We start from the raw sequence: 27,207 nt of genomic DNA, 5'->3' as shown, positions 1-27,207 counted from the left end.
AATTATGGCAAATAGTGGAATTGCTGTACTTGGATGTTAAGGGTTGTAACAGGTGTATGTAATGTGCCCTCTAGGCCAATTTGATACACAACTGACACAGACAATTTCTAGTGACTCACCAACATTTGGTGTTCCCCTATCTGTTACTACGTGGTGACTCACAAGAAATGCCAGTTTTTTTCTCATTTTGACTCACAGCAACAACATTTGGCGATCCTTAGAGGGCACACTGGGTGTATGTCTGTACAATGAAAGTCTGTAGAATATGTACAGTAGGTGTTAATTATAATACAAATTTTTAGGATAAAATACGGTTGTTGTTAATGCTATAAAACTAAGACTGGGCCTGGATTTGTTGATTTTGACTTCCAGGGAAATACGCACTCATCAACGGTGGTTGGGTAGGTACAGGTTTGTTGGCTAGTTTAGGAACAATGCCAGCTTGGCTGAGTCGTAATGGGTTTGATAGTGGTGGCGTCACAGTGTGGCTGCTTTGACTTAGTGATGATGGTAACACTTGCGAGGAAGGTGCTTGTGGTTTCAGTCCTCTCACTACTATGATGTCTTCCTTCTTAGTCAAATACTTGGAGTCTATTACTGGTGCACTGAAACCGAAATGTAAGAATAGTCAATCAACGAGTCAGAGTTTTAATGTGTAATGTTTATGAGTGAGCCAGTAAAGGTTATTTTTTAAATATAAAATACAGCTGACATTTGTTTAAATTTGATAATGTTGTGAAACAAAGTAACATGCATACGCCCAATATACTATTAATAGTATGTCACCTTTGCGCCAAGTTTGTTTGACATCTGATAATACATGCCAGAGAAATGTGATGGATACATAAAAAAGAACTCCATGTAATGCCCCCTCTCATCCATTCAGGAGCTGATCACAAAGCTGATTGTAACCACCACCTATGGGTCAACTGTAACACTATGTATAATTCATCATTCTGATGAGGATCATTGACCCGGAGAGATCAAAACCTCAATGCTGTTGACCAACATTAAATTAACTTACTGTTCTTTGTTTGAAGGTCCATCACTTGCTGGGGAAGACATCTTGGACAGAGTTGGAGACAGTTCTTCTGGTATAGCAGGAACACTACTTGGTCCGTTTGTCATTGGCATAGGAAGACCACTCCTCCTCACTGGCAATGGATTATAATGCACCTACAGAAGAATATCAAATATTAAACAGATTATATCATATTACATGTTATTTTTGTGCTGGTAATTGCTCCCTGTTATTTTCTTTTCATACAGACCAACACACACATAAACATAATCACACATACATTTCTATGGAAATCCGGTATTTTAGGACTACATCATGTACATGAAAAGGTTGTGTTACATGCTCCATATCACATTGCTATGGAACTGTCAAGGCTTTCCCAGTTACTCCACAGGTTATCCTAGAGTCACCCAGGCTCAACAACATAGCACCTGCGGGCTCCATGTGAGTGATCATCCATGACTGTTTGAGTCATTACTCCTGGAGTATACCCAAATTTCCACTCTTTGTAACCAGGGTGCTCAGACCTTAGTGAATCATTAAATATTATCCATGCATGACAATATAAATGATCCTATGCTATCGTCATCCAGTGCTAATATATGAACAATGTTGACTGAGGTACAGACTTCACTTTAATTTCCCAACCAAAATATCTGTGGACACCCTGTGAGATGTACACAAAGCTGAACCACTGGATGACAAGATGTTCTTAGTTGTTTGGTATGCATGTCTGGATGCAAAGTTTTCAGTTTGTTGGCAAACATGATGTATAACACTGCAGTCACTTTACCATGTTCTTAGTAACCCCCTAAAAAAGATTTGTTTCTGGTCAGGACAGTTTGTCTAAAATGGAGCAACGACAACAAACTTTCACTCAGTCAACTATTTATGGCAGTTACTGTTCTTTTTATTTAATACTTTAGAGCGAGTATGTATGTGGGGGCAGATATATCATTTGCTTGTTCAAGATTGGCTTTGCAGTTGTCTTCATTGAAGTAGGGAGGGTTATTTGTGTTTCCCCATGGATCTGCAAACTGCATGGGTTGGACAAACACACACACAAAAAAAGACCGACGTGAAGGTATTTAAGTGATGCGTTCGCTGACCAGAAACAATTCTTTTCTCTTTTTTTGACCTTATCCAGCCTAAGTTCTGCCCACCATGATGTCAGGATTCAGTTGGTGATAAAGTCTTACATAAATTTCTACTCAGAAACAAAGTTTCTGTTGATTGTCCCCGGTGACTATTTTGGATTTGGAAGGACACAACCAGGAGGCATGCATACATGATGTATGTGAATCACAGGACTGCTGAACTTTAACGCATGTACAGGGAAAAGAGAAAGTCATCTTACACTTTAAGAAAACAAATCATTTTTTTGGAAAATAGGATCACTGCATACAGGTACTATAGCTACCAGATCAGATGCATCACAGCACATTATCCAAACACTACCATGGAGAAGCATCACAGCACATGACCGTGGCACATAATCAGAACACTACAGTGTAGCAATACCATGGAACATAATCACAACACCACAGTTCATCCACATGCACAACAGTCAACAGACAGTACACCTATTGTGAATCTAGCCATGTGTATATAAAGCCGATATCGATGACATTGGCTGGATACCACACTTCTGGTTAAGTTTTTCCTATAAGTTGGACACATGTACACAGAGCTAGATCCACAATAAGTGTACTGTACTGCAGATGACCTTATTACCTGTAGCTGTGTTTGATGTGGTGGTCTTTGTCTGATTGTTGAGTGGGATGGTTGCTGTTGGTGGTAGTGGTGGTGGTGATGTTGAAGTTGACGGGTGTTGGACAAACTACTACTACTACTACTACCACCAACACTAGCAGCACTACTACATGTCACATGACTAGCTGTACTGTGATTCATACCGGGACTAGTAGTATACTGCAGCTAGTCGCCATGGTGATGATGCAATACAGTTGGGAAGAGAGGAAAGGAGAGGAAAGAGACACCCAGTTAATTCCCTAGAATTCACCTCAGATATGTAGTCTGGTTTATTAGTATGAATATAAGGAGAATCATTGGTAAGTTTGAAATGGCCATATGGACAAGGATTGGGTATTTATTTTGGATTTTTTTATATATAAAACAAATTTCATCAGGGCTTTCTACTTAGAAAACTAATGTGAAACAACATAGGTCGAGTTTGTGTTTGTTTCAATACATTGCAAAAAGCTAAAAAATATGTGTAGAATTTTTACTATTGTACATATAATAACAAAACATTTCATACATTTATTAATGTTTGTTTTTTTTTTAATTGAGTTACAAACAAGGACTTGACATGTTATATATCTGCCCCCACATACACATTGATAATTTCAAATAGGAAACCGTGATGAAATTTGTTTTATAAATAAAAAATCCAAATTAGATACCCAATCCTCATCCACATGGCCATTTCAAATGAACTACAATGTAGCAACTTTCCACCTCCACTCAAACCAAAGCAGTTTTGTTAACAATGTCAACCAAACAAAACAAACTTTTAGTCTCAACTCAAGCCAAACGCTTCGGTTATCACTGTCAATCAAAAAGCTTTCCATTTCAACTCAAGCCATGACAATTTTATCAACATAATCAGAAAGAGAAACTTTGAGAAATAATTGCAAGTCTACCACTAATCTTATGAAACACTTTCCAATGGAAGGCTAAACAACTGTGTAGCATGCATGATGAATATAGGAAATCAACTCCATTTTAATGGGTTTCGTCATTTACATAAACAACTTTTGGTGCATGATTTCTCATTCAGCTAGATGGTGGTAAAGAGAAGATTTGATACCATGGATAGCATCTAGACTACAATATAGTGGATACAGCATTACAAATCAGATAAATATCAGGGACCCTACCCTATCCTAAATATCAGCTTAATCCCCTAGCTTCATTCAAATGAGTACTGACTGTGTGCCAGGTCCATGAAACGTGCCATCAAATTATCTCTAACCCCATCTGGTTAAACTGACCCAATCATGAACCAAAAGTTGTTCATGCAAATAAGTAAACCTTTAACTGTTATAATGATGTAAATAATGTATAAGTAGTGTCTTGAGCTGACAGACATACCATATTTGGACATTACCATAACTGCATCAATAAACACACACTTATTATTGGTTAGAAGTCTGAGAGTAATTAACAAAGACATGATGTTAATGACTGTGGGTGATTTTTAAATTTCATCTCATACTGCATCTCAGGACTTTGAGATAGACATCTTAAGATTTGATGAAGGTTACCATGAGACTACAAACTGCAGTTTTTCTCTTAAAAACTATGAGAATGAAAACATGCTGAACAATCATGCAATGTGTATAATTATACATTGTACACCTACCATAGACGGAGGGTTTATAGTTGGTTTAAATGAAGACGTTGTGGATGGGATTTCAAATGTTCCTTGTCTATGTGTTAGCTGGGTCTCGTTGACTTGCTTATTCAACCAGTTGATGACTGAAAAAGACAGGGAAATATATGTTTAGTATGTACTTCAATATCCATGCAAGTTTAATACAGAGTTCCTATTTGACTGTACATTACTGGAATCTCCTATCACTTTTAGTACCCAATGTATTCATATGGAAGGAATGAGAGAGAGGTGATATCATTCCTAATATATTTCTTTGCTCAGCCAAGGAAAATACGAGGGACCTAAGGGGACTTGTCACTACGAGTTGCTAGATGAGTAGTGACAAACACATAGGTCAGGCGTATTTTCTGGCTGAATGAAGAAAAATATTGAGGAATGATAAACTGTTATATCTCTGCAAGTGTAATTTATGAAAAGTGGGGGAAAAAACAATGGCGATTTGGAATGTTTTGACTCATATTTCAAGCACCGTAGAACCAGGGACATACACAGAGGTTTTCATGATGTGAAATGACGAAGGTATATCATCTGTATTTTCTGTTCAAAGATAATAACTTGGCTTGTGCATGGTATAATAGGAGAAACCAATAGGGTTGTTATGAGATGTTTATCCCTAGTGTTGTATACAGTACAGGTTTGACAAATTATTTACCAGACATTTTAATATAATATGAGTATAAACAAACCGAGTTTAAAACTTGTTTGACTATATATACTGAAATATTAATATAAATGTACTTCAAAGTCAAAACAGCATTACTTTGTACCAAAGAAAAATTGAGATCTTCAAATTTTGGTTGAAAAGAATCAGTGCATTCATAATTTTAAAATTTAGTTGTAAACAAGTGAGATTATTTAATACCGTGATACGTAAAACTTACCATTTTCATTTGTTTTCAGCAATTGTTTGCTTTCTTCCAGTTTTTGCAATGTGTTTTCCAGCGACTCACTTAGCTTCTTATTCTGATGAAGTAAAAACACAGAGAATTGAAATGTTTTTTGATATCATCTGCAGCAGTCATTGATAGATTCTGAGTGAAACTGCTGACCAGTATAGTCTATGTGTGTGTGGTCACATTTATGTTTTGGGACAATTGTAATTTACTTCGAGTGTGACTTTTGGATAATTCTTTCGGTTTGCTAGTCATGCTAGTCCTGTAATTGTTGATAACTGCGACATATCGTATGGTAAATATCTCAAAATAAAAACTGCAAGGAATAGTTCCTTGATAGCCTGATAAAACTCTTTTGGAAAATTACTGGCCCAGTGGCAAATTAATTGGCCCTGAGCTAGCATTAATTTTGCATTCTGTAGATATATACATATACATGTTGTTGCTCTGTCATCACAAATATTGTGAATACTGAATGAGATAGAATCAATGTGTGACCACTTACAATCAGTCACCATCCCACTGTGATGGTGATTATATCAATTTTCATTTATACAGATTGTAGATTATATCAACAGGTTTCAACAATAGTTTTAGTTTGTGTCTATCTTAGTTTGCCTTTAGCTTGATTTCCATAGTAGTATATCAACAATAGTTTTAGTTTGTGTCTATCGTAATCTTGGTGTTTCCATGGATTCGGCGGCTACTATGTCTGATCATGTAATTAATATTTGTAAAGCTGCCTCTCATGCTCTGTGGAAAATTGGCAAAATTCGCACTCTTCTTGATCAAAGTTGTACTGAAAAACTAGTTCATGCTTTTATTACATCACATTTAGATTATTGCAACAGTTTATTATATGGTCTCCCACTTCAACAAATTCGTAAGCTCCAAATTATCCAGAATTCAGCAGCAAGACTTGTCATTAGAAAGAAAAAAGTTGAGCATATTACCCCAGTTCTTCATTCATTACACTGGCTACCTATTCAGAAACGCATTGAATTCAAAGTACTCTGTATTGTTTTTAAAGTTCTTAATGGGTGTGGGCCCTCATATCTAGGCGGTTTATTAATGGTTAGATCCACACGTCGTTCCCTTCGGTCGCAATCCGGTAGCGTGGTGAATTTGCACCAACCGATAGGGAACACTGCATACTATGGTGATCGGGCCTTCTCTATTTGCAGCCCACGCCTTTGGAATGCCCTGCCATCATGTCTTCGTTCTTCACATACTTTGAACAGTTTTAAATCTGCCTTAAAATATCATCTTTTTAGATCTCATTATCATTAACTTTTAACTTTTTTACATTTCAGTTTTTAAATGTCATTCCGTGTCTTTGTATTTTTATCTTGTTTCATATTATGTTTATACTTGTGTATATGTACATTTTAAATTACTTTTTACTTTTGTTCAGGGCATTGAGATTGTTTTAATGTAATGCGCTCTATAAGAAATAAATATTATTATTATTATTATTATTATCTTAGTTTGCCTACAGCTTGATTTCCATAGTAGTATATCAACAATAATAGTTTTAGTTTGTGTCTATCTTAGTTTACCTATAGCTTGATTTCCATAGTAGTATATCAACAATAATAGTTTTAGTTAGTGTCTATCTTAGTTTGTCTATAGCTTGATTTCCATAGTAGTATATCAACAATAGTTTTAGTTTGTGTCTATCTTAGTTTACCTATAGCTTGACTTCCATAGTAGTATATCAACAATAATAGTTTTAGTTTGTGTCTATCTTAGTTTGTCTATAGCTTGATTTCCATAGTAGTATATCAACAATAATAGTTTTAGTTAGTGTCTATCTTAGTTTGTCTATAGCTTGATTTCCATAGTAGTATCTACTCAACATACAGATTAGATGACTTACCTCTTCCTCCTTGGTTTTCAGGCCATCTTTGAGTGTACGTAGTTCACCTGTCTGTTTTTCTACTTGCTGTTCCTTATCACTCAGCAGTTTTTCTTGTTGTGTGGTGACTGTGTTTTTCAGTTTCATCTGTCCAAAGATAGAAAGTTGTCATTGAATTTACAATTATAATTATGTATCTTTGTGAATCAGGTTTGGCAAAAAGGGTTTATTACCCTGGTAAACATGGAGTATAAATCTGGAAAAGTGCTGACGATTTTTGCACATTTGAATTTACAATGTAGTTTAAGGGAAACAGGTTTGGCAAACAGTGTTTAGTATGATACCTGGTGCAAAAGGAGTGGAATTCTGGAAAATTGCTCTCAATTCTTGTACATTTGATTATACTTTTAAAAGTGAATTGAAGCCACTAAAAGCCTGGGTACACAGGGTTCTCCCAAGCTTGAGAGTAGTCCTGGTCACTAATTAATATTCATGCTAATTTGCATAATTAATATTCACGAATAAATTAATGGTACACTCAAAGTACATGATGTATGATCAAAGTTGCTAACGAAAAAGTTAAAACCAACTTTTCTTTCTCTACAGATTTATAACTCTAATCTCAATCTTTGCACATCGATTTTTTTCAATCACAGTTTTTGATTAGTTTTCTCAGAAAAGCTAAAGTTGTTTCAATCAAACTAAATATCCAAAGACGACTGCAGTTTCAAAACTCTAAAAAGTTGCGTATACCCACACATACGCATTGCGTTTAGACGAAATCTTGTGATACATGAGACATCGCGATAGTTTGTGACGTCACCACCCGCCATTTTGGAAATTAAATGTTTTCATCGTCGTGCTATGTACGATGTCAAACTACTAACTAAAAGTGTTTTCAGAGTAAAATTGAACAGAAAACTAATGATTGGACACAATGTCAACACTTTATAAAAAGGTATATGAGGCTGTTATACTTTTTTTACGACGCTGAAGAATGCTAGTCGAAAGTCTGCAGCATCGTGTTTGCCCTGTAATTCACACGTACTCACTGTACACGAGATATCAATGTATAGCGTCAGCTGTTGTTAGTTCACACTTCGTCTTTATCAATAGTCGAGTATTTGTCATTATTGGTCGTCTACATTGTTCGTTTCTCAAAGACATTTTAATACTTCACTATCTTTTAAATCAATACGCCCATGAGGGCAGAAAATGAAAGTACAATTATTAAAGTGAGTTTGTGTGGGGTGTCGAATGGTAACCAATTGTGACACTTGAAGGTGGTGGACGGCAACTTTGAGTAGTGGTCACCAAGACCGAGTCCCGGACGCTAGCGTCCGGTGCCGTCCAACTCTAGGTCAATTTACATTGAATTGTAAACATGCTGTTTAATTTTTGCGCTATTAATTCCACAATACCACTTCCATGAACAAATATTTAGATTTTCATTGGCTTCCAAACCTTGAAGGTAGGACACTGAAAAGATTTAAAACTCTCCTTCAGATTGAAGATATTTTTGTGCACCTCCAGGAATGGTTAGATAAAAACACTCTGTGTCAAACAAAGGTAATGAAAATGGCAAATAGAACAATCTTACAGAATATTAAAATATTACAATAATTAGATTCATAGGTGTACAAAGAGCATAAAATGACTCACCTTTGCCATTGCACCTTTCAGCTCTCCCTGTAGACGCTTGATTATTTCATTACCCTAGAAATAATTAAAACAACACCATCTGTGATTACCATGATCATCATTTAGTAAAATGGCATCACCTTTTCTATTTCTGTTTCTCGTGACCCAACCAACTAATCATTTTTCAATATACCAAAGTATTTTCAAAATTGATGCAAATATAAGATACCGTATTTCAATAATAAATAACACTATGCAGTACCTTGACGACTTCATCTGATGTAGCACGGACCGTCTTCTCTAGTTTGTTACACTGCACTGTTTTTTGGTCTACATTCTCCTCAAGTTTTCTCTGCAATTGAAAGCAAAACATTATTCAATATTAGAAATAGAGTAGATTGTGAAAATGAAGTTGGTCCCAAGATCAAGTTCAATGCAGTCTTTAGCGAGTTTAGTGAATTTCAAGTGTACAGAATACATGGTTGCTGGTTTTGAAAAAAACACTTTAAAATTAGATTAATGTATACTTTCACCCTACAACACCATGGCTTCAAGACATCTAGATAATTTAATTATACCAAAAAATGGTACCATATTAGACAAAAAAACGAAATGATGACTTAATTTTGTTGTAGGCAGTAAACTAAGAAAACTCTCCCTGAGTTCCCTCAGGTATTTTATCAAGGTTCCTCCATCAAAGTTTATGTGGACATATCTTTATGGTCATAAAAATTAGCTATTTATTTGTGAACTTCAATTGATAAAAACAACTCTACTATGTTTTTCTACTTGGAAATACAATGTAACAGAACATATATCAAGTCCTTGATACATTGCAAAACATTGAAAAATACGTACAATAACACTTTGTACACACGTCTTAGTTTTTTGCAATTTATTGAGTTACAAACATGGAATTGATGTATTTTTTGTACATTGTACTCTCTCCTCTGTACAGAATAGACGGAATTCATAGGTATGTAGTCTTTATAATCTGCTGAAAGAGAGCGGAAAAAAAGAGGGCAAAATGTTCTGTCAGCACTTTTACCTTTTGTTCCTGAGAAGCTTCCAAGAGATCTGTTGTCCTGGAGATGACCTGATCTTTGTCCTTGACCTCCTGCTCTAGTACAGCAACTCTCATACGTAGTTGATTGACAGATTTGTCTCTGTCATGACACTCTGTATCTAGACTTGTGTTCTGTCTACGTAGGTTCTGTAGTTCTTCTTTGACTCGGTCACATTCCTGTGAAAGAGTTCGATAATCAAAATTTCAAACATTTTCCTAAAATTATAACTGTGTTTTCATAGAAGAACGAGTTTTTACAATGAAATATAAAAATATTGCACCTTGAGAACAGTTAAAAAGCAGGATTAATGGTTGCAGACAAACAACTAAACACTACATGTAACACAGTCAGATAGTTAGCCTGCAGTCCGCACAGTAGGGAGTCATACAAAGCAAACAAAGATAAGCAGCCGTTTGGTTTTGAATGCCTCATTTGCATACAAGTCAGTGTTTTTTTCAAACTCTAATAACATTTTACGGTGAATTTACAGAAATGTAATTTTTTCATGAGATTGTCAAGGACATTCAGAGGGTTCCATTGATGTATTTTTTGTGTGATATTACTTTAAAATAACTAGGTTCTTGTCGATTTAAAAAATCATGTATGGTTACACCACCATGCTCTCCAAAAAATGTATTACTTTTTAGTGTTTCCATGTACTCCATTATTTCAAACTACCCATATAGTTAGAGCAACTCTTCAACTACATTACCTGTGAATGTCAATCCATTTAAGTTTGCGTAAGGGTCTAGTCCCCCCTTTTTAGGTAGCATTGCAGAGAGGTCACACTGTATCAATGAGTTTTCAGTGGGGATGGGTGTTACGTAACAGCCACATTGGGGTCATCTCTGGTCATTTACTAAGGATTATATTCTACTGCACACTTTTCGTACAGCTGATACTACATCTACAGTCAATATCATTTGTGCATGGTCGAGTTGTAGTTTCCCTTTTTTATATTATACAATTTCAACATTTTTATCAACAATCTGTATAGGAATCAGGAGGGGTAAATGAGAAACTCACACTTAGTCAGTGTTGTGCATGTTTTTCTTCCATCCTTTACACAGTAATATATCATGGGACAAATGTTTGCGCATACTTCCACTTCACAGAGTATAGCTGTATTTTGTACTGTTTGACATAATATTTAACTTAAAAGGGGACTACTAAAGTGACCATTATAGGTGAGAATGGGGTTTGTAACAAGGATTTTGAAAGTATCAAAAAGTGTGTAAACATTTTGGTACAATGAATAATAGTTGTTTCTCCATCTTTTAATTGTGTGTCATTTATTGAGTTACAATCATGAACTTGGTATGTTTTACACGTTATTTTGACTTTTTCCAAACATTTCTTTCCAAGCTGAGCTAAAGTAAAAAGACATGCAACTCTAAAGCAGAATGCATACACAGATATAACACATACGGAAATACACGTTTTACTTATAAACACTTGTTTATTTTTTTTAATATATATTTTTGAAAATCAATATTTACACATTAAATAATTTCTAACTGCTCTTCATCACTATCTATGTTTATTTCTTCTAACACATTCTCTGGCCAATCCAACACAACTTCCTCAACCTCTTCTTCCTCATCAACAATCAAGTTTGAATTTGAGTTTAACACCTCTAGCTCGAGGAGTTCCTCTGTTACTAGAGTTTCATTTTCTTTAGTCGTATTCAAATTTGATTTTTGTAAATCACTTTTATTCAAGCAATTCTCGCATGAACAGCCAGCCTTGCACAATATGCCTTCTTTTCTACACTTGCACCTTTTATCCCTACATTCACTCTTCTTGCACTTGCATCCACTTGTGAGCTCTTTTACTTTTTTTTTTACTTTTTCTTCATTGACTGTGTCATCCCACAGAATTTCTAGCTTTCCACTGGACCAACGAAAACCATACTCCTCAGACAGAGGGGGGAAATCTACATTATGAAACAATGCCTGCTCCCACACTCTTGCAACCCAGCATACTCTTTTCCAGTGGAAAGCTAGAGCTTCATTTGATGGCATCATGTCAGTTTCGAAATTTGTTTTCTCCCAGCTCTTTTCTCTTATATAATTGAGCCAGACTTTGTGGTTGGTCGCATGGCTCAAATTGTCATCTTTGATTTTGTTATATAATTCTTGAGGAGTTTGTTCTACAAATACAGAAAAATACTTCTTGAAATATAGAACTCCTATAAGGCGGTAAAATGACATTAACCCTTCCTCACTATCCACATCTGTATCACTTAGATCACCTGGGTAACTGTTATCTCCAGAGATAAACTCTGCATGCTGACAGAAGTAATTATAAAGTGTGACCTTCCCAAAATTGGTGAAAAATGACGTATAGTCACACCCACTCAGAATGTACACAGATTGCATACATTTATTGAGGCGTAATCTGTTTATAGATGCCAGGTCAGGGTCTCTCTTCAACATATCACTGAGCATATTTACTGATAAATAGCTTGGCTCACTAGCCTTCATTGAAATTTGTAAAAATATCTCTGGAATTACTGTTTGGAAATGATTGGTCCAATCGAAAAGGGGGAGGCCAACATGATAGGTGTCTGTGTCTGGAGAAAAGATCAATGTCTTTTTGGAACAGCTACCAAGTGCATGCAACCACACTCGGCTGTCACTTTCCTCATGATTGCCGAAACCTGGTGCCCATTCACTTACTTGACCAAGAGCATGTACTTGTTTGGCACAGTCCATATCCTCATTTAGGAAACCTCCACCAGTAACAAATATCTGGTTTTCTGTCAAGGCTTGTGGTATCATGAGCAGTAGTTGTTCACTCATGACGGTCACTAATCTTCGTTTGTTTGTGCGATTTCCTAGGAACTGTCGCCAATTCCTTGGTATTTTTACTGAAGGTTCAATAACCATGTCTGGAAATTCTACTCTAGTTGTACATGTATCTCTTCGGTCTCTTTCCAAGTCTTTAGCGGAGATGCCATTCCTGTGTGGGTCGTCAAATACTACATGTACTTGCTTGCAGCCCTGATGGTAATATGGAAGAATCTTTGTACGAATAATGAAAGCAAAGTAGTCTTTGAAAGTCTTGTGAGTTGCAAGGGGAGTTGTATTGATGATAAACATGCCTTCTAGAACAGCGCAGTCAGGTTTCCAACCTTGTGGAAAACAATCAAGCAGCAAACCTTTGTACCTTGACTGAAAAAGCTTTGTTACGTTACTTTTTGACCCTTTAACCATACAACCGTTTGATTGTGCAATTGCACGTGGCAAGACAAGAAATTGATGGATACGTTCGGGTGGTTGGTTTGATGCTTGTGCAGCTGCTATGACCTTTTTAAGACATTTCTGGTACAGTTGTTTTTCCTTCTTGTCAGATGTTGTTTTCCTTTGTTTCACAACAGGTTTGCTGAACGTTTTCAGGCGCCTCTTTCGAACAGGTGCCTCTGTACTGGGTCTATGCAAAATACGAGCTTCGACATAGTACTTGAATGCCCTTTGACCAACTTCTCTGAAATTGAGCAGGTCTGTCTTATCCTCTTGTTCATTAGTGAACAATGGTACAAGTTTTTGAGGATCTGAATGAAATACATTGCTTGTTTGAAGTTTGTTGTAGTATTTGAATATGTTCTCTTCCTCAAAATTTACTACGCTTTGTTGCATGTCTCTCTGATATTTGGTTTTTCTAACAGGATACAGTTCCTCTTTTAGGTTTTTCAATGTCTGAGCCCTGTATGGGAGGTAGATGGCAGTTGATTGAAATGTATCTGGGGATGGCCTGGCAACTGCATTTTTCACATCCTTGTTAATGCACATCTCATGGGCTTCATCTAACGCGACACTTGACCAGTTCTTTCCTGAAATGCTGACGGCAAAGCCCCCATTCACCAGATGGCAGAGTAATTTATCAGGCATTCGAAGTACTGTGGAAATGTGATGGGGTATCAGTCTCAGATATGTTTGTCGATCAAATGCGTGAAATAAAGCAGCCATCTTCTTAAGTGCTCCCATTCTCAAAGACCAGTTCCTTGAACGGAACGCAATATACAGTGCAATATATGGGAGACAATCTTGATGAACAAACCTATGCCAGAATCTGTATAAGTCGCTCTTCTCACACATCTGTTTAGTATAGGTTTGGAACTCTTCAGCTAATCCATTCAATTCAATTTTCTGATCAAAGTCATGATAGAGTTCGGTCAAACGAGTCATATCACTGTTGTCTGTTTCTGTGTAACACTCCTTTGCAATGTTCTCTGTAATGTCACTAATTGTTGTGAGAAGAGTGCTTAATTCTTCATTATTATCACCATATTTGTGTTTCAGAAAACAGTTAATCTGGTATCTATAGAATGCCTCGTAGACTTGTGTAATGAATCTGTGCATGTGCTTGAAATGTTGACACTCAATAAGACTCTGCAACGTTGCTCCCTGATGTGTTGTAGCCATGATATCCCTGAGTCCAGCATCTAGATATATTTTTAGCAAAACTGGCTGGTAATTTTTCAATATGTGCCAGTCTCCTGGGAATACAACTAACCATTCCAAATCCTCACCATATTCAGCTTTCAGTCTCGTTAAATGGTCATACGTTTTGCCATCACCAACTACAATCAAGTATTGCAACCTCTTGCCAATTTCAAATGTGTCATGTAGGTGTTCGACAGTATGTTTGATAGTTTCAAGATTGTCGGCATGTTCATCCGAGACTTGTAAGTAGTAAACTTTAGATGCTTCTGTCTTGAAAGAGTCTTCCATGGCAAGCTTTGTTTTCAGATTTGGTAATCTCGTTTGACTTTCAGTACTACTTGTAGCAAACTTCTGTACCATGTACTTGAACACAGTGTTTCTGAGACTGTCTAGTTCAGCCTGTTCATGGGTAGACACTTCAAAATCTTCAAATGACAGCTGCTGTTGTCTTGCCCTAGATATAACTACAGGTGTTTCTTTTAGTAAGAACTGTTTTGGATGACATGTATCTGGTGACGGACTGCTTTCACTATCTTGTCGTGCAGGTACAAGTCCTTGAACTGGTCTGTATGACATCACATCTTCTATTGGTTTCTGTACTATCTGTGCAGGTAAGAGAGTGGCATTGATATCTTTCCATTGTTGAAGTGTATTCATTTCAGTCATGAAATTGTGTGATAAATCTTGATATTCATGGGGTAGTTTCAGGGTGAAGTGTCCTTTGTCAAAGACAAGGTGTACTGGTTCAACAAAACCTTGGTAGCTCTTCCCAAAACACAAGACAGTGTCATGTATGGGTATGTCAATTATTATTGGACATTTAACTGCATGACTTAAACACATGGCTTCAATAAGTCCAAGACTATATGACTGATCTTTCTGTAAATTTTCAAATCGACTTGTCACATCCATGTGCCTCATATCCATCAGTTTATCTTGATGTTCAGGGTCAATGCTGTCAAAGTATGCTGTATTTTCTTCAAGAACTTCTAGTATGGCATATCTCATTGTTTTAACAACTTTATTTTCAAATGCTCGTTCTCCATGATCTTGCGGGAGACCATCTGGTTGTCGATCACAACTTCTGAGTCTTGCAAAGTTTCTGCGAGCAATAGCACGACAAAGACTATTACTGTCTCTATATATTTCACAATGTTCAAATTCTTTCTGAGACCTTGAACGTGTACTTCCCAGTACGAATTCATCAGGATGAAATATTTCTGATAGAGGTAGTGGTTCAACAGCTTGTACAGATGTGCCATGGAACCCTCTCTGTTGGCCAGTTACCACAGCATATGGGGTATTCTTGTCAATATTGTCGACTGATGCGATGACAAATGAATCAACTGTAAAGTCCTTACTTATGCCATCCTCCTCCTTTTTAGTTATAACTTGTTTCATATGTTTGCGTAATGTGTCATATGATGATGTAATACCAAAGGAGGAAAACATCTTTATTAATTCCCTGGAACCACTATAACCTTGAAGGACGTCTGACAAGAGTATATGTAGTGGATAATGGCAATCTACATTGACAGTGTGAAGCAGATGACTGACTGCATACAGACGTGTTAATGTATTTCTGTTGCTATGTTTATTAGTTGTCTTCTCCTCGTCTACTGGTATGTAGTGATTCTCCCATGTAAAGTCAGACGCCTTGAAATACTTCCTCTCTGTTCTTTTCTGTGTCAAAAAATACATGAAATTCCATACATGTGGATCAATCTCTTTGATAAAGTTTACAAAGTCCACATCATTCAAATTCTGTGAAGATTCATTACATTTATCCACAAAAATTCTTGCCTGGTTCAACAGCCTGTCATTGATTTCATCAGCTGCTTTTTTCAGGTAGTCTTTAGATGAATATTCAGTTTGCCTACTTTTATTGGCCTCTTCAATGACCATCTTTAATTCGTTAATCTTCTGGTTTGCCATTTCTTGTTCTTCATTTTTTGCTTGTAACAGTTTCATTAATGCTGTCTTCAAGTTTGAGCCAGTACGGGTAAGCAGTGTTCCAAGTTGTGGTTGACCTTTTACTGTGTAATGGTCTACATACTTCCCAATATTTCTCATCACTACAGATAAGATTGCACGGTTTTCTAAAGCAAAGTGACTTTCATCCACTGCAGATGCACTGTGTGTACTCAATAGTCCCAGACCTTCTTGAACTGCAGTAGTGTACATTTTCCCTACATTAGAGAGTAAAACAGGCTCACACTTTATCAATGCTGAGACCACAAATACAATTACTTTGCTAATAGCAAATACTTTTACCCCTTCAACATCACAAATAGGCTTAGCAACTACTGTGATATGCTCATCTTTAACCTTTGTCAAGTCAAGATCAGAAACTATATCAGATTTGCTGATTATATTTCTATGGTAATAATAGCAATTGTCACATAGTTTAGTAGATGTTGTTACCCTTGTATATTCACCAGACCGCTCATAATAATAATTCATTTTTTCAACATCTGGACAATGATGAAATTTACTGATTCTGGGGACAATGTTACAAATCTCACATCGTCTTGTATGTTTATCATACTGGATATAATGTGACTCACATAAGCTCACAGATGGGTGTTCACTAATATCTTGTAAATTTGCACACTGAAGATCAAAAACACTGGCAAATAAACTAGCATCAATTTTTTGTCTAGTATGTGCTGAAATACTTTCACATTTGTCAAATTGTTCGAGGAAACAGGCACTTCGTTGTTTCTTCCTGTTTTTTTCTGGGGTGTAGTCTTCGCTTGTATACTTCCTCTTGAGGATTTGGTAGCAAGCTGTACAGAGACAGTCAGTTTTCTCTAGATGATCATACTTCTCTAGCAGCCATTCTTGGATATCTTCATCATACGACTTAACATGTCGGTATTTGGAAAATCTACTTTCTTTCTTACAGTAACCACATGGACCACACTTGTCTTTATCAGGATGGAAAGACCCCTTTTTACCACCTCCTTTTCCTGATACATTCAATGATACATGCAGGGCACTCTTTAGGGGCAGTGTTAAGTCGTTGTGCATCGGTTTACCATCTGAGTAGAGAGTGAAGCAATCTCTTGGTATCGCGGTGATATCTGCAACTTTTGATTTTAGTACATCGTGTGATAATTTCCCTAAACCTTTAAAGGTTATGTGATCTTCCTTATTTTCAGTACGTATGTATACATGTGATAACCAGGTAACACTGTCGGACCGACTATCAAAGGCATTATTGATTTCCCAGATATAACGTTTCAGCTGCATCAATTTCAATTCATCACTTGGTGTGGGAAACTTCTTGATCCTTTGTAGCATATCACCAACAAGTGTTATGACTTTCTTTACTCTTGTTGTTGCTCTTTCTGGATGCATTACACACAGTTGATGTAAGGTGGCAATAGCAGTTTGCCATGTCTTCATTGGTTGTTTTGACAATCTTGAAGCCATCGTTCGAAGATTTCTGCGTACTGCTTGACTGAATACTGATTGTGGTTTATGTATAGGGATGTTCTTTGCAAATCTTTCCAACTCTCTTTTCACACACCTTACAAAATTCTTGACTTGTGAAATGATGCCCTTGGCTTCCGAACGGGAATTCGTCTTCTTTAATCTTTTCTTTAAATAGGTTGTGTACTGAGTAACAATCATCAAAATCTGAGAGTATGTCTGATCGAATACATATTTTCTTGTGGCCAATCGGGAAAACTTTAACAATCTCATGATTTCCTTCACCCGCTTTCGTGATTGGTACGATAGTACCGTTGAAATGGAAAAACTTGCCATATTTCACTATAACAAAAGAACATAAACATATTACAAATTACACACAAGGTTGAATTTTTGTTTTGAGAAATAGTACAAAATTAAACTCCAACTACTTGTAATTGTATCAGAACAATGGCAAATAGCAAACCCATGTTAATAATCATATAACTTCTATCCTTCTTTATCCGATTTATCACATTTTTTGTTGTTTGTAATGTTGAACTTTGTATGGTTTTGTTTTATTTGGCTTTTTTATGATTGATCACTGCATTGATTGCAAATAATTATGTTCATTGGAGCTAATACATCCATGGCACAACGTAACAAAGGCAACCCGTGCGTTTTATATGCAAATTCCGCCACAGATAAACATACACTGGATTGTACCATGTGCTTTCGAGGCATGCCAGGCTTTGAAAACAAGAATATCATTCGTTTTGTACTGATACAAAAATTCCACAATTCCACACCGATCATAGTTATTGTTACTCCAATTATAAAATGCAATCTCACTTTTACCCGTCACTTACCAGTTTCACGGGAAGAGCTGTGTAATTTTCGAGTGGACGTCTTCTTCGATCGGACAGGCTGGTTCCCGCAATAATAACGCATGGCCATAACAACCTCGTTCAGGTAGTGTTTTAAATAAAGCTTATAATTACAACCGTAACGCATTTGATTACACAAATATATATTAAGTAGACTATTTTTGTACAAGTGTTCATCAAAGAGTATTTCTTTGGTACGATTTCTTTCACTAACCCTTTAACCTCGACAACAGATATAAACTTGTAATTTCCACAGTTGGAACGAGTCAGCGTATGACGTCATAAAATAACAAGGTTGACCTAGTTAACGCGTCCGCTTCTTGTGCTAGGCTTGTGACGGAGGGTCGATTTCGCCGTCGATTTTCTCCGTTGTTTCGAGCCTCCACTACAGGAGACTTTACAGTTCTGTTTTTGAAGACATGTAAAAATGGAATTTGAACTTTTTTATCGTATTTTTTGTGCGTGAACCATTGGTCCTTCATCCGAACTCGTGATAGCAGAATCACATTTTCTAAAGACTGTTACGGTAAAACTTCGTAAAAAATTCGGCACATGAAGACGGTACTATTGTAAGTATATTGTGAAAGTTTCGAGCTGGTATCTCTCTTAGAAATATCGAAAATGCTCTTTTGAAATCTTTGAGTTTAGCGTGAGTGAGCGTTCACTGTGGCGGTTAATTTCAAATTAATTCGTTTGATCTTGCCGGCCATTTCCGCAGGCTAGCGATCCGACTGACAATTAGATGTTAACTTTTTTTATTCCCCAATATTTGACTTCATTCAGCCAAGGAAAATACGAGTGACTTAAGGGGCCTTGTCATTACAAGTCACTAGACAAGTACTGACAAGACCCCTTAGGTCACATTTTCCAGCTGAATAATGGAAACTATTGCGAATGGGATAAGTTATACTTCCTGCAGAAAATTTGTGAAAAATAACAGCGATATGGAATGTTTTAACCCATAATCACAATCATATCCAGTAAAATAAATGCAAATTGTTTTGAAGTTGATCAACCAAGTTTTACCCATATTGTTATTATAAAGTGTTCAGAGACACAGACAGATAAACACACACACACACAATTAAGCCAAATGTTATATTACCTCTGCAACACTATGGTTTTTAGCCTGTAATTCCCTGATACTGGCTTCTGATCTGTACTTGTGGTCTGTTAAATCCTGCAAACAAATAAACAATGTAAAACCATGTAAAATGGTTTAAAATATCAAAGAATATATGTCCACATTTAATACATCTTTGGGTCAAAGTTCATTGCACATTGTAGGTTTACCTACAGGTTTCTGCAGAATTCCAAATCCTCAGATTTCTGCTGAATATTCATGATATGCATAACACCATAAAAACAACCAGCTGTGAACACTCATTACAGGCTAATTATCCCCTGTTTGCTGGTGTCTGAAGGTCTTTTCAGAAATCAGACAATTTCTGAAGAACCCCATAAACCTACAATTTGAATCTGTAGCTGTGCTTCTGGTTTCTGTTGTCAAATGAACTTTGACTTGTAGGAGGCTGAAGGCTGGGGCATTAACCAATTTTGTTGAGATTACCATCATTTGTAAACAGACTAAATAAGAAATTATAGCTATTATTACAGTTGTAAGTATGAGTGATTACTTGCACTGTTGCATACACACATTAATGGTCTTTGCACTAGAGCGAAATACTCAAACCTCGGTCGATCATGATTCCGTGTATAAGAAATCGCATGTAAACTATTACTGGCAAAATTTGCTTTTTTTGATAAACACATGTAACAATAACTGAACCGCTTGACAGGTGAGTGCCACTGTAGGGATTTGTGGTATTTGTACTCGTACATTACAGCATTTATGAAGCACTTTCACGAGCATAGAGAACACTGCGCGAACTTATGCAAATGCCCCAAGTATGCTACTGTGGCACATTGCTCATCATGAAGTTCTGTCATTATCATAAAACAAACTTTTGTATCTGTTCATCATGTGTGTACAGTACTTACCTTGTTTGCAGTTTCTAATTCACCAAGTCTCTTTTCTAATTGTTCTGAGATGCGATGGTGGTTTTCTTCAAGCTCTTTTCTGTCTTTTTCATATTTTTGCTGATATTCATTTTGTATCTGTTGATTAAAATGATACACAGTTTATTATTACATGTATGGTAGGAAATTACGTAATCTTTGCTTACGCAGAAATTCTTGCAAGACAAGTCAGGGTTCAAATGTAACTTTTACATATGGTAGTCAGATTTAGTAGTCTTTGTGTCCTGGACTACTGCCAATTTGGTAGTGTAGATACAATGTTTAGTAGTCTATGTGTCCTGGACTACTGCTAATTTAGTAGTCTAGATACAATATTTAGAAGTCTATATTTCTTGGACCACTACTAATTTTGAGAGGTACGAAAAAATCATTACAATGTTATACTAAAAAGTTACTGACAAATTATATAAAGAATACTTAAAAATATAACAAATTTAATTGAGTTTTATCTTGTCCACATGCACATTTCTATGTTCAGTACCATGCATACAGAGATAATTTTCACATTTTAACTACATGTACTTGTACAAACGTTCTCCTGCTACCATATAAAACCCACATGTAGCATCTCTAAATGTTGTTTCCTACCTGTAAAGCTTTCTCCTTGTGAGCTGAAACTTCCTGTGCATGTTTAGCTGTCAGGTTACTGGCTTTAGAAGTCCACTCTGCTCTCATATTGTCTAGTTCAATTGTTCTCTCAGATAATGCCTGTAAGTCAAAAAGACAAATACTGTAGTTTTATCAATTGATAATTTACTATTTCATGGTAAACACATATAGTTATAACAGGCTTGCAACATATTACTCACTTTTTAAAATTACAGTCTACAGTGTATGGAAAGCTATTTTTACATCCAAATGAAACCAGTTTTTCAGAACTGCACTTACCGCTGTCCATATCTCATCACTGAACGTGTTAGGCATTGAACATTGAACATGTTCGACACATGGGTCATACTAGAGAACAAAGGGTGCGTAATTGTGACAAATCCTCAGTTGAGAATGAATTTCACTTTTTTGTTAGTTTAATTTGTCCTTTAGCACATAGGACAGTTGCCTACTGTGCAAATGAATAAAATTATTATCATAAATTTATGATCAAAGTATACATGTATCACTGGTCAAATTCAAAACATCAAGAACTTCCCTTCCTTTCAATCTCATATGAGCACTGAGTTCAGAGTTTTAGACACCCTGATATATCGGTCAACCTGTTTTCAGATAGAAAGTAGGGAGAGTAGGCCAGTGAGGGCAGTGTGACATGGTAAAGCTTATAGTCTAAGGAAATTTCTGTATACATATACACATAGGTATAACAGACAGATGGAGAAAGAAAACCATACTTGCCTCTTGTGTCTGTTTTAGCCTATGAGTCAGTTCACTCTCTGTGGCAGCTAGTCTGTTCTCTAAGGCACCTTTCTCTTCCTGTCAAGGTGTTCAACAAAAAATTAACATTTTATTATTATCAGTTGTCAAATTGAGAAAATAACTACATTCAAGTAGGCATTTATGTACAATAGCTTGATCATTATTTTCCACACGTCCGAACTTTCCAGGATATTCTCATAATGTTGCCAAGTCTAGTGTGGTCACGTTTGGATAGCAGCAGGACCAAGCACTATACAAAATGTATTATATGTTACCAGTAATTTATGTTTCTGCTATTCCAATCAACACACTTTTGTAAAGATGTTTGTTAACTCGTTCTACCACATTATACAAGGTACCACAGTGCTTGAATGGCACAAGCAAACAGACAGTTTGACTAAACCTATTGATCAGTGCAGGAAACAATGAAACTTTAAAAGACAGGTAAATTTTGTTTGTGTCTTTTGCCTGTCTGTTGTCTTGTACTACTAGGGAAATTACTTAGGGTGTAAACTGTTTTTGTGTCACCTGTCATTGTTAATATCAAAGCGTTAAAAAGTTCAAGCATGGTGCGAGACAGAGAGTCTCAGATAACAAGGGTTGGGGTATACATTGTATAGAGCACTGGTGCTTTCCTTGATGTCTGAACAATATGAAGGACATCCCTGATTTACACTTCTACAGACAAAGCACTTAAGAAACGGTACTATGAGGTGTCAATACCCCCAATTTCAGTGAGGGTGCTGTATTCTCAATTACCTGTTCACAGTCTGGAATTACCTATTGGCATTAGCAAGCACATATGTTAGGTATAAGCTACCAATTTACATAGCCTGTGTCATCTAAAATGATGTTGAAATTAAACTTACTTTTAATTTTTTCAAACACGTGGCAAGGTATTTCTTGACATCCGAGTCATTACCAGGGATAAATTTGAGTGAAAGGTGGGTCAGATGTTTAAATGGATTGGTCTCTACTACGTCTAAATGAGCAAGTCCCCTCTCCATACCACCAGAGGTTACTAAGTGTAGTAGAAATCTGAAAGAGAAGTGCAAAAGATAAGGATTTGGTGTTCATACAGCACAACAGAAGCGTAACAAATAAAATGCAGTACGAATGAAGAAATGGAACGGGTTTATCCTGTTTATAAAGGAGAGCTGTCATTTACTACATGCTTGTACTTGATTTACTTTAGGTTATAATATACATGCATGAAAAATAATATAGACTACTCAGTGTTGTTGCTAAGGTTAGGGACCCCCATAAACAAAAGGAGAAAGGGGGGTAAAAATGGCACAAAGAGTGTGTGGTAATTTTGTTTTGGAACCCAGGTAAGATGACATGGGAACCCTGGTAGATTTACATACTTACTGCCTTTACAAAAACACAGGGCTACAATCCCAAGATCAACAGAGAAGGGGGCATCGAACTATCTAACATCTACATCTGGCTGATAATACTGCCACCTAGCAGTCAGCTGTAACTATGGAAGTTGTCATTCTGATGAGAATTGTAGACTAAGACAGATTGAAAGCTCAATGCTAAAAAACTTTGAACTGCTTGTGTGTTATAACCTTTGTATTTCATTTGATCTACCAAGGTGATGAACATTTTTGATCGTAGTTTATATTTGCTTGTTGTCAGGTCTCTGACATACAATTAATGAGTTGGCCAGGCTGTGATTGTAAAAAGTCAAGTGAAAAAAAACAAGATGACTCACTTTGGAGAATCTTTGGTTTCTTCTTGAAGACATAGTTCCAACAAATCAATGAACTTCTGTGGGAAGGCTGTAAAGTCAACCAATAATCCTTGCTGAGATTTTAAACTGAAATAAACATAGAGAAACATTAGTTATATTTTATGACTTAATGAGTTGTCAGTGACAGAGGAGTTTGCTTACATGTATTTGCCTCCCATCACTACAGTCTGGGTGTAATCATCAAACCCACCAACCAACAAATGACTTTGAATATACAACCATATAGCTACATCATACATGTACCATGTATGTAATAAAGTGGCATTCAGTTTGACCGCAACAAACAATATAGGTCCCCCGCCCCCACCCTCAAGCATATTTCTTTGAAACTCTAAAACACAGACGAGCTGCACATTGGCAACCATAATAACAAATGGCCAAATTTCTTTGAATAAAGAACTTTATCATCATCATCATTATTATCATGATCAGTATGAAGATCTGTTTATACAAAACATTCAATGCAACACATACTAGTAAATATATTTACATTTGTGATACAACCAGCAACAGACATAGCATTTACAAGTGGAACTTATTGCAAACAGTGACTGAAAGTAAATTGATGTCTTCTTCACTTTTGAAAGTTCTAATCTCAATCTTGGAAAGGAGCAAAAACCAATCATGGTTTTCGACCTGAAGAGTTACGACCTATATTTAGCTTAATCATTTCGTTCAGGAATTTTGACTATTTTGTAAGAGTGATGCAAGCAATGTTGAAGGCTTATTTTGAGCAAAGTGTCTACATATTTTACTAGAAGGGTGGGTGAGGAACTCAAAGATGTCCCTTCTGCCTGATGTCCACTGACCAAATACACTTCATATATATTGCCACTTTTGTTCATTTCACTGTTCACCCTTTACTGTGTGGCGAGGAATGATGTATGTCTTTGAGTGCCACCTTGAAGTTTAGTATTCAACTCAACATCTACTAGATCTAGTGGAATCTTTTCGCTGCATGATTGGTCTTTGAATACAGATCAAACCAGACCTACCTTTGGAAGTCTTCATCACCAATACTTAGTGAATACAGAAAGTATGGATCACTCTCATCTGTCAGGTGTACCACTAAATCCTGGAGATAACATGTGAAGATAACCATATTATTATTAATCTCAAGACTAGCAGTAGTCGTCTGTAAGGTATACCATGACGGGGCGCCCTCAAACATCAGTCAACACCTCTTGATGAGGGCATAATGACAATGACATGACATATCTTACAGTCTAGACTACTAGGATATAGGTTAATATTCAAGCAATAAATTTCAATATTACATTCTTTAATGAACATTTAGCAAAATGTGAAACAGCAATAAATTGTGTTTGCTACACCTGGAACCTAGTGAAGGGAGTTGATGTGTAGACTGTAAAATACGTTGTGCCATTCCACCCTCACCGGCTTCCTCTCTCCGGGGTTGACCGATGTATCTATACCCTGTCATGGTGTACCTTACAGACTAATGCATGTGAAGGAGACACTTTATCACTACAACGCCTTTTAGAATGTTGAAGGCGACAAAAGTAACAAGTTTTTCTTTCTTCACTATTTGTACATGAAAAAGAGACGAAAACTAAAAAACAACTACATTTATATTTGTATTTGACAATTTTCAGTTAAACTTGTATACACACATCTTTATTGACATCTATTAGTACCAGTCTCACTTAGGGACAATCACACAATGTCGCACAAGCTCATCAAATGGCATGCTATACATGTAGTTCATGTTCAAACCCATCCTTTCATGTAGCCATACAGAATCCGTCCATAGACACTCCACCAACATTGGTGAAGTGGCTATGATCTGTTTTACTATATAACGCTCAATGACTGCAATTGAAACAAAGAGAATCAGTGCAATTGCCAAACAGTGACATCATTGCCTGCACTCTGCACCTAAGGTCTTTTCAAACAAAGTGTTCCAGGGAGGCAGTGTTGCAGCCAGCCTTTTGAAAGAGTGAGACATAGTGTCCCGAGACTTTCATTTTTCTGGGTCATCATAAATTGTTTCGGGACATTATTTAAAAAAGCCCAATGGAGTTGTAGCACACACAACTGTACAGTTTTTAAAAAAATATTTACCCACATTCTGATCCATGCCAGATATTTGCTTCGAATGACTATGCAGTTGCCTATCCAGCCCTGTTGTTATCTATGCAATATATGCAATCATTTGGCTGTTGCTATACATGTAGGTGTGGTCATGTTGCTAAACATATTTGCACACAATTTTAGTGTGGGTCATCTATGACCCGTCACTTCCAAACTTGTGGGTCAGGTCCAAAAAATATGTGTCAAATGACCCAAAAACCCCCTCTGGCTGCAACACTGGGGAGGTACTGTATCCGTACATGTGCATGTAAGTCTCGGTGTAAGACATGTTCTCATTGGTTGAGTAAATCCACTCAGCACTCAAGATTTGAACATGAACTCCTATCATTGGCATTGGGTCAGATGTAAGAACAAGTGCTCACTCATGGAACAAACAAACAAACAAACAAATAAACAACAATAAACATAGGAAACATATGTAAATAAAGAAATCGCATCCAAGTTCACTACATTAGATTTCAATCGGATTTGCACTATCCATAATCTCAAATTTTTTAACATACATATAACTAAACATTTTGAGGGTCATGCCATAATGTAATGTATACAAAAATACCAACCTTTCTATGCAATGGAGTTGTAGTGGTTTGTATTTCAACTGTCACTTTGATGTGAACTCTCTTACTGAAACGAAAAACAAAATATGTAACATAATCAATATGTTGAACTCAAACTCAAGGGGGCTCATTCATCCATCCATCCATACAATGCATGACCAAGTCAGACAATTTCCCAAAGGAATTTCCCCATAGAGACTATTGGTATTGTTTATTTGAAATTCAAAAATATTTCACTAGAAATATAGAATTAAGATCACAGCCTTTTGGTTTGGATTTAAATTTCAGTATGTATTATTGATAACATTTGGCACATACTACATGTCACATCAGGATTATTTTTTGTGATGATTGACCGACCCACTATGACATGGTTTCTGAGAAAGGAAGCTTCCACTGTGGTAGTATACACATACTTCTGTGATTCCATCAACCTAGCTCTGGATGTATACGCTACGAGGTTCTACACATCTTCCCTCTCCGCTAGGGTTCTTCCCTATATTATAAATAGCGAGATTTCATTCTCATACCCATGCTAATGTCATTAGCATGGGTATGAGAATGAAATCTCGCTATTAGGTATGTAAAATACAGAATCATTAAATGCAACCAACATGTCTTGTGTATTCTGTCAATTCTTGTCTTACATTCCACTAGAGCCACAAAACGCAAAACGGTACATGTACATTGTAAGTCATGCAAACAGATGAGCTCA

The 27,207-nt window shown here is 36.5% G+C and overlaps 1 protein-coding gene across 1 annotated transcript in view; it reads right to left on the bottom strand.

The window, feature by feature from the left end:
* Positions 1 to 334: 334 nt before the first annotated feature.
* The window catches only part of LOC144436716 (spindle assembly abnormal protein 6 homolog), a 28,496-nt gene continuing 1,623 nt past the window's right edge, over positions 335 to 27,207 (bottom strand). The window contains exons 2-17 of the mRNA XM_078125570.1: positions 26,496 to 26,559; positions 24,816 to 24,895; positions 23,782 to 23,886; positions 22,931 to 23,099; positions 22,041 to 22,118; positions 21,282 to 21,401; positions 20,655 to 20,771; positions 19,759 to 19,833; positions 9,883 to 10,077; positions 9,097 to 9,186; positions 8,856 to 8,909; positions 7,215 to 7,340; positions 5,324 to 5,405; positions 4,410 to 4,525; positions 1,025 to 1,176; positions 335 to 605 (exon numbers count right to left, since the gene is read on the bottom strand). Of these exons, the coding sequence (XP_077981696.1) occupies positions 335 to 605; positions 1,025 to 1,176; positions 4,410 to 4,525; positions 5,324 to 5,405; positions 7,215 to 7,340; positions 8,856 to 8,909; positions 9,097 to 9,186; positions 9,883 to 10,077; positions 19,759 to 19,833; positions 20,655 to 20,771; positions 21,282 to 21,401; positions 22,041 to 22,118; positions 22,931 to 23,099; positions 23,782 to 23,886; positions 24,816 to 24,895; positions 26,496 to 26,559 (1,894 nt within the window). The remainder of the gene's footprint in view (positions 606 to 1,024; positions 1,177 to 4,409; positions 4,526 to 5,323; positions 5,406 to 7,214; positions 7,341 to 8,855; positions 8,910 to 9,096; positions 9,187 to 9,882; positions 10,078 to 19,758; positions 19,834 to 20,654; positions 20,772 to 21,281; positions 21,402 to 22,040; positions 22,119 to 22,930; positions 23,100 to 23,781; positions 23,887 to 24,815; positions 24,896 to 26,495; positions 26,560 to 27,207) is intronic.

The sequence above is a fragment of the Glandiceps talaboti genome, chromosome 6 (assembly GCF_964340395.1).
Source record: "Glandiceps talaboti chromosome 6, keGlaTala1.1, whole genome shotgun sequence".
NCBI classification, from domain to species: domain Eukaryota; kingdom Metazoa; phylum Hemichordata; class Enteropneusta; family Spengelidae; genus Glandiceps; species Glandiceps talaboti.
This window is presented reverse-complemented; position numbering and strand designations above follow the sequence as displayed.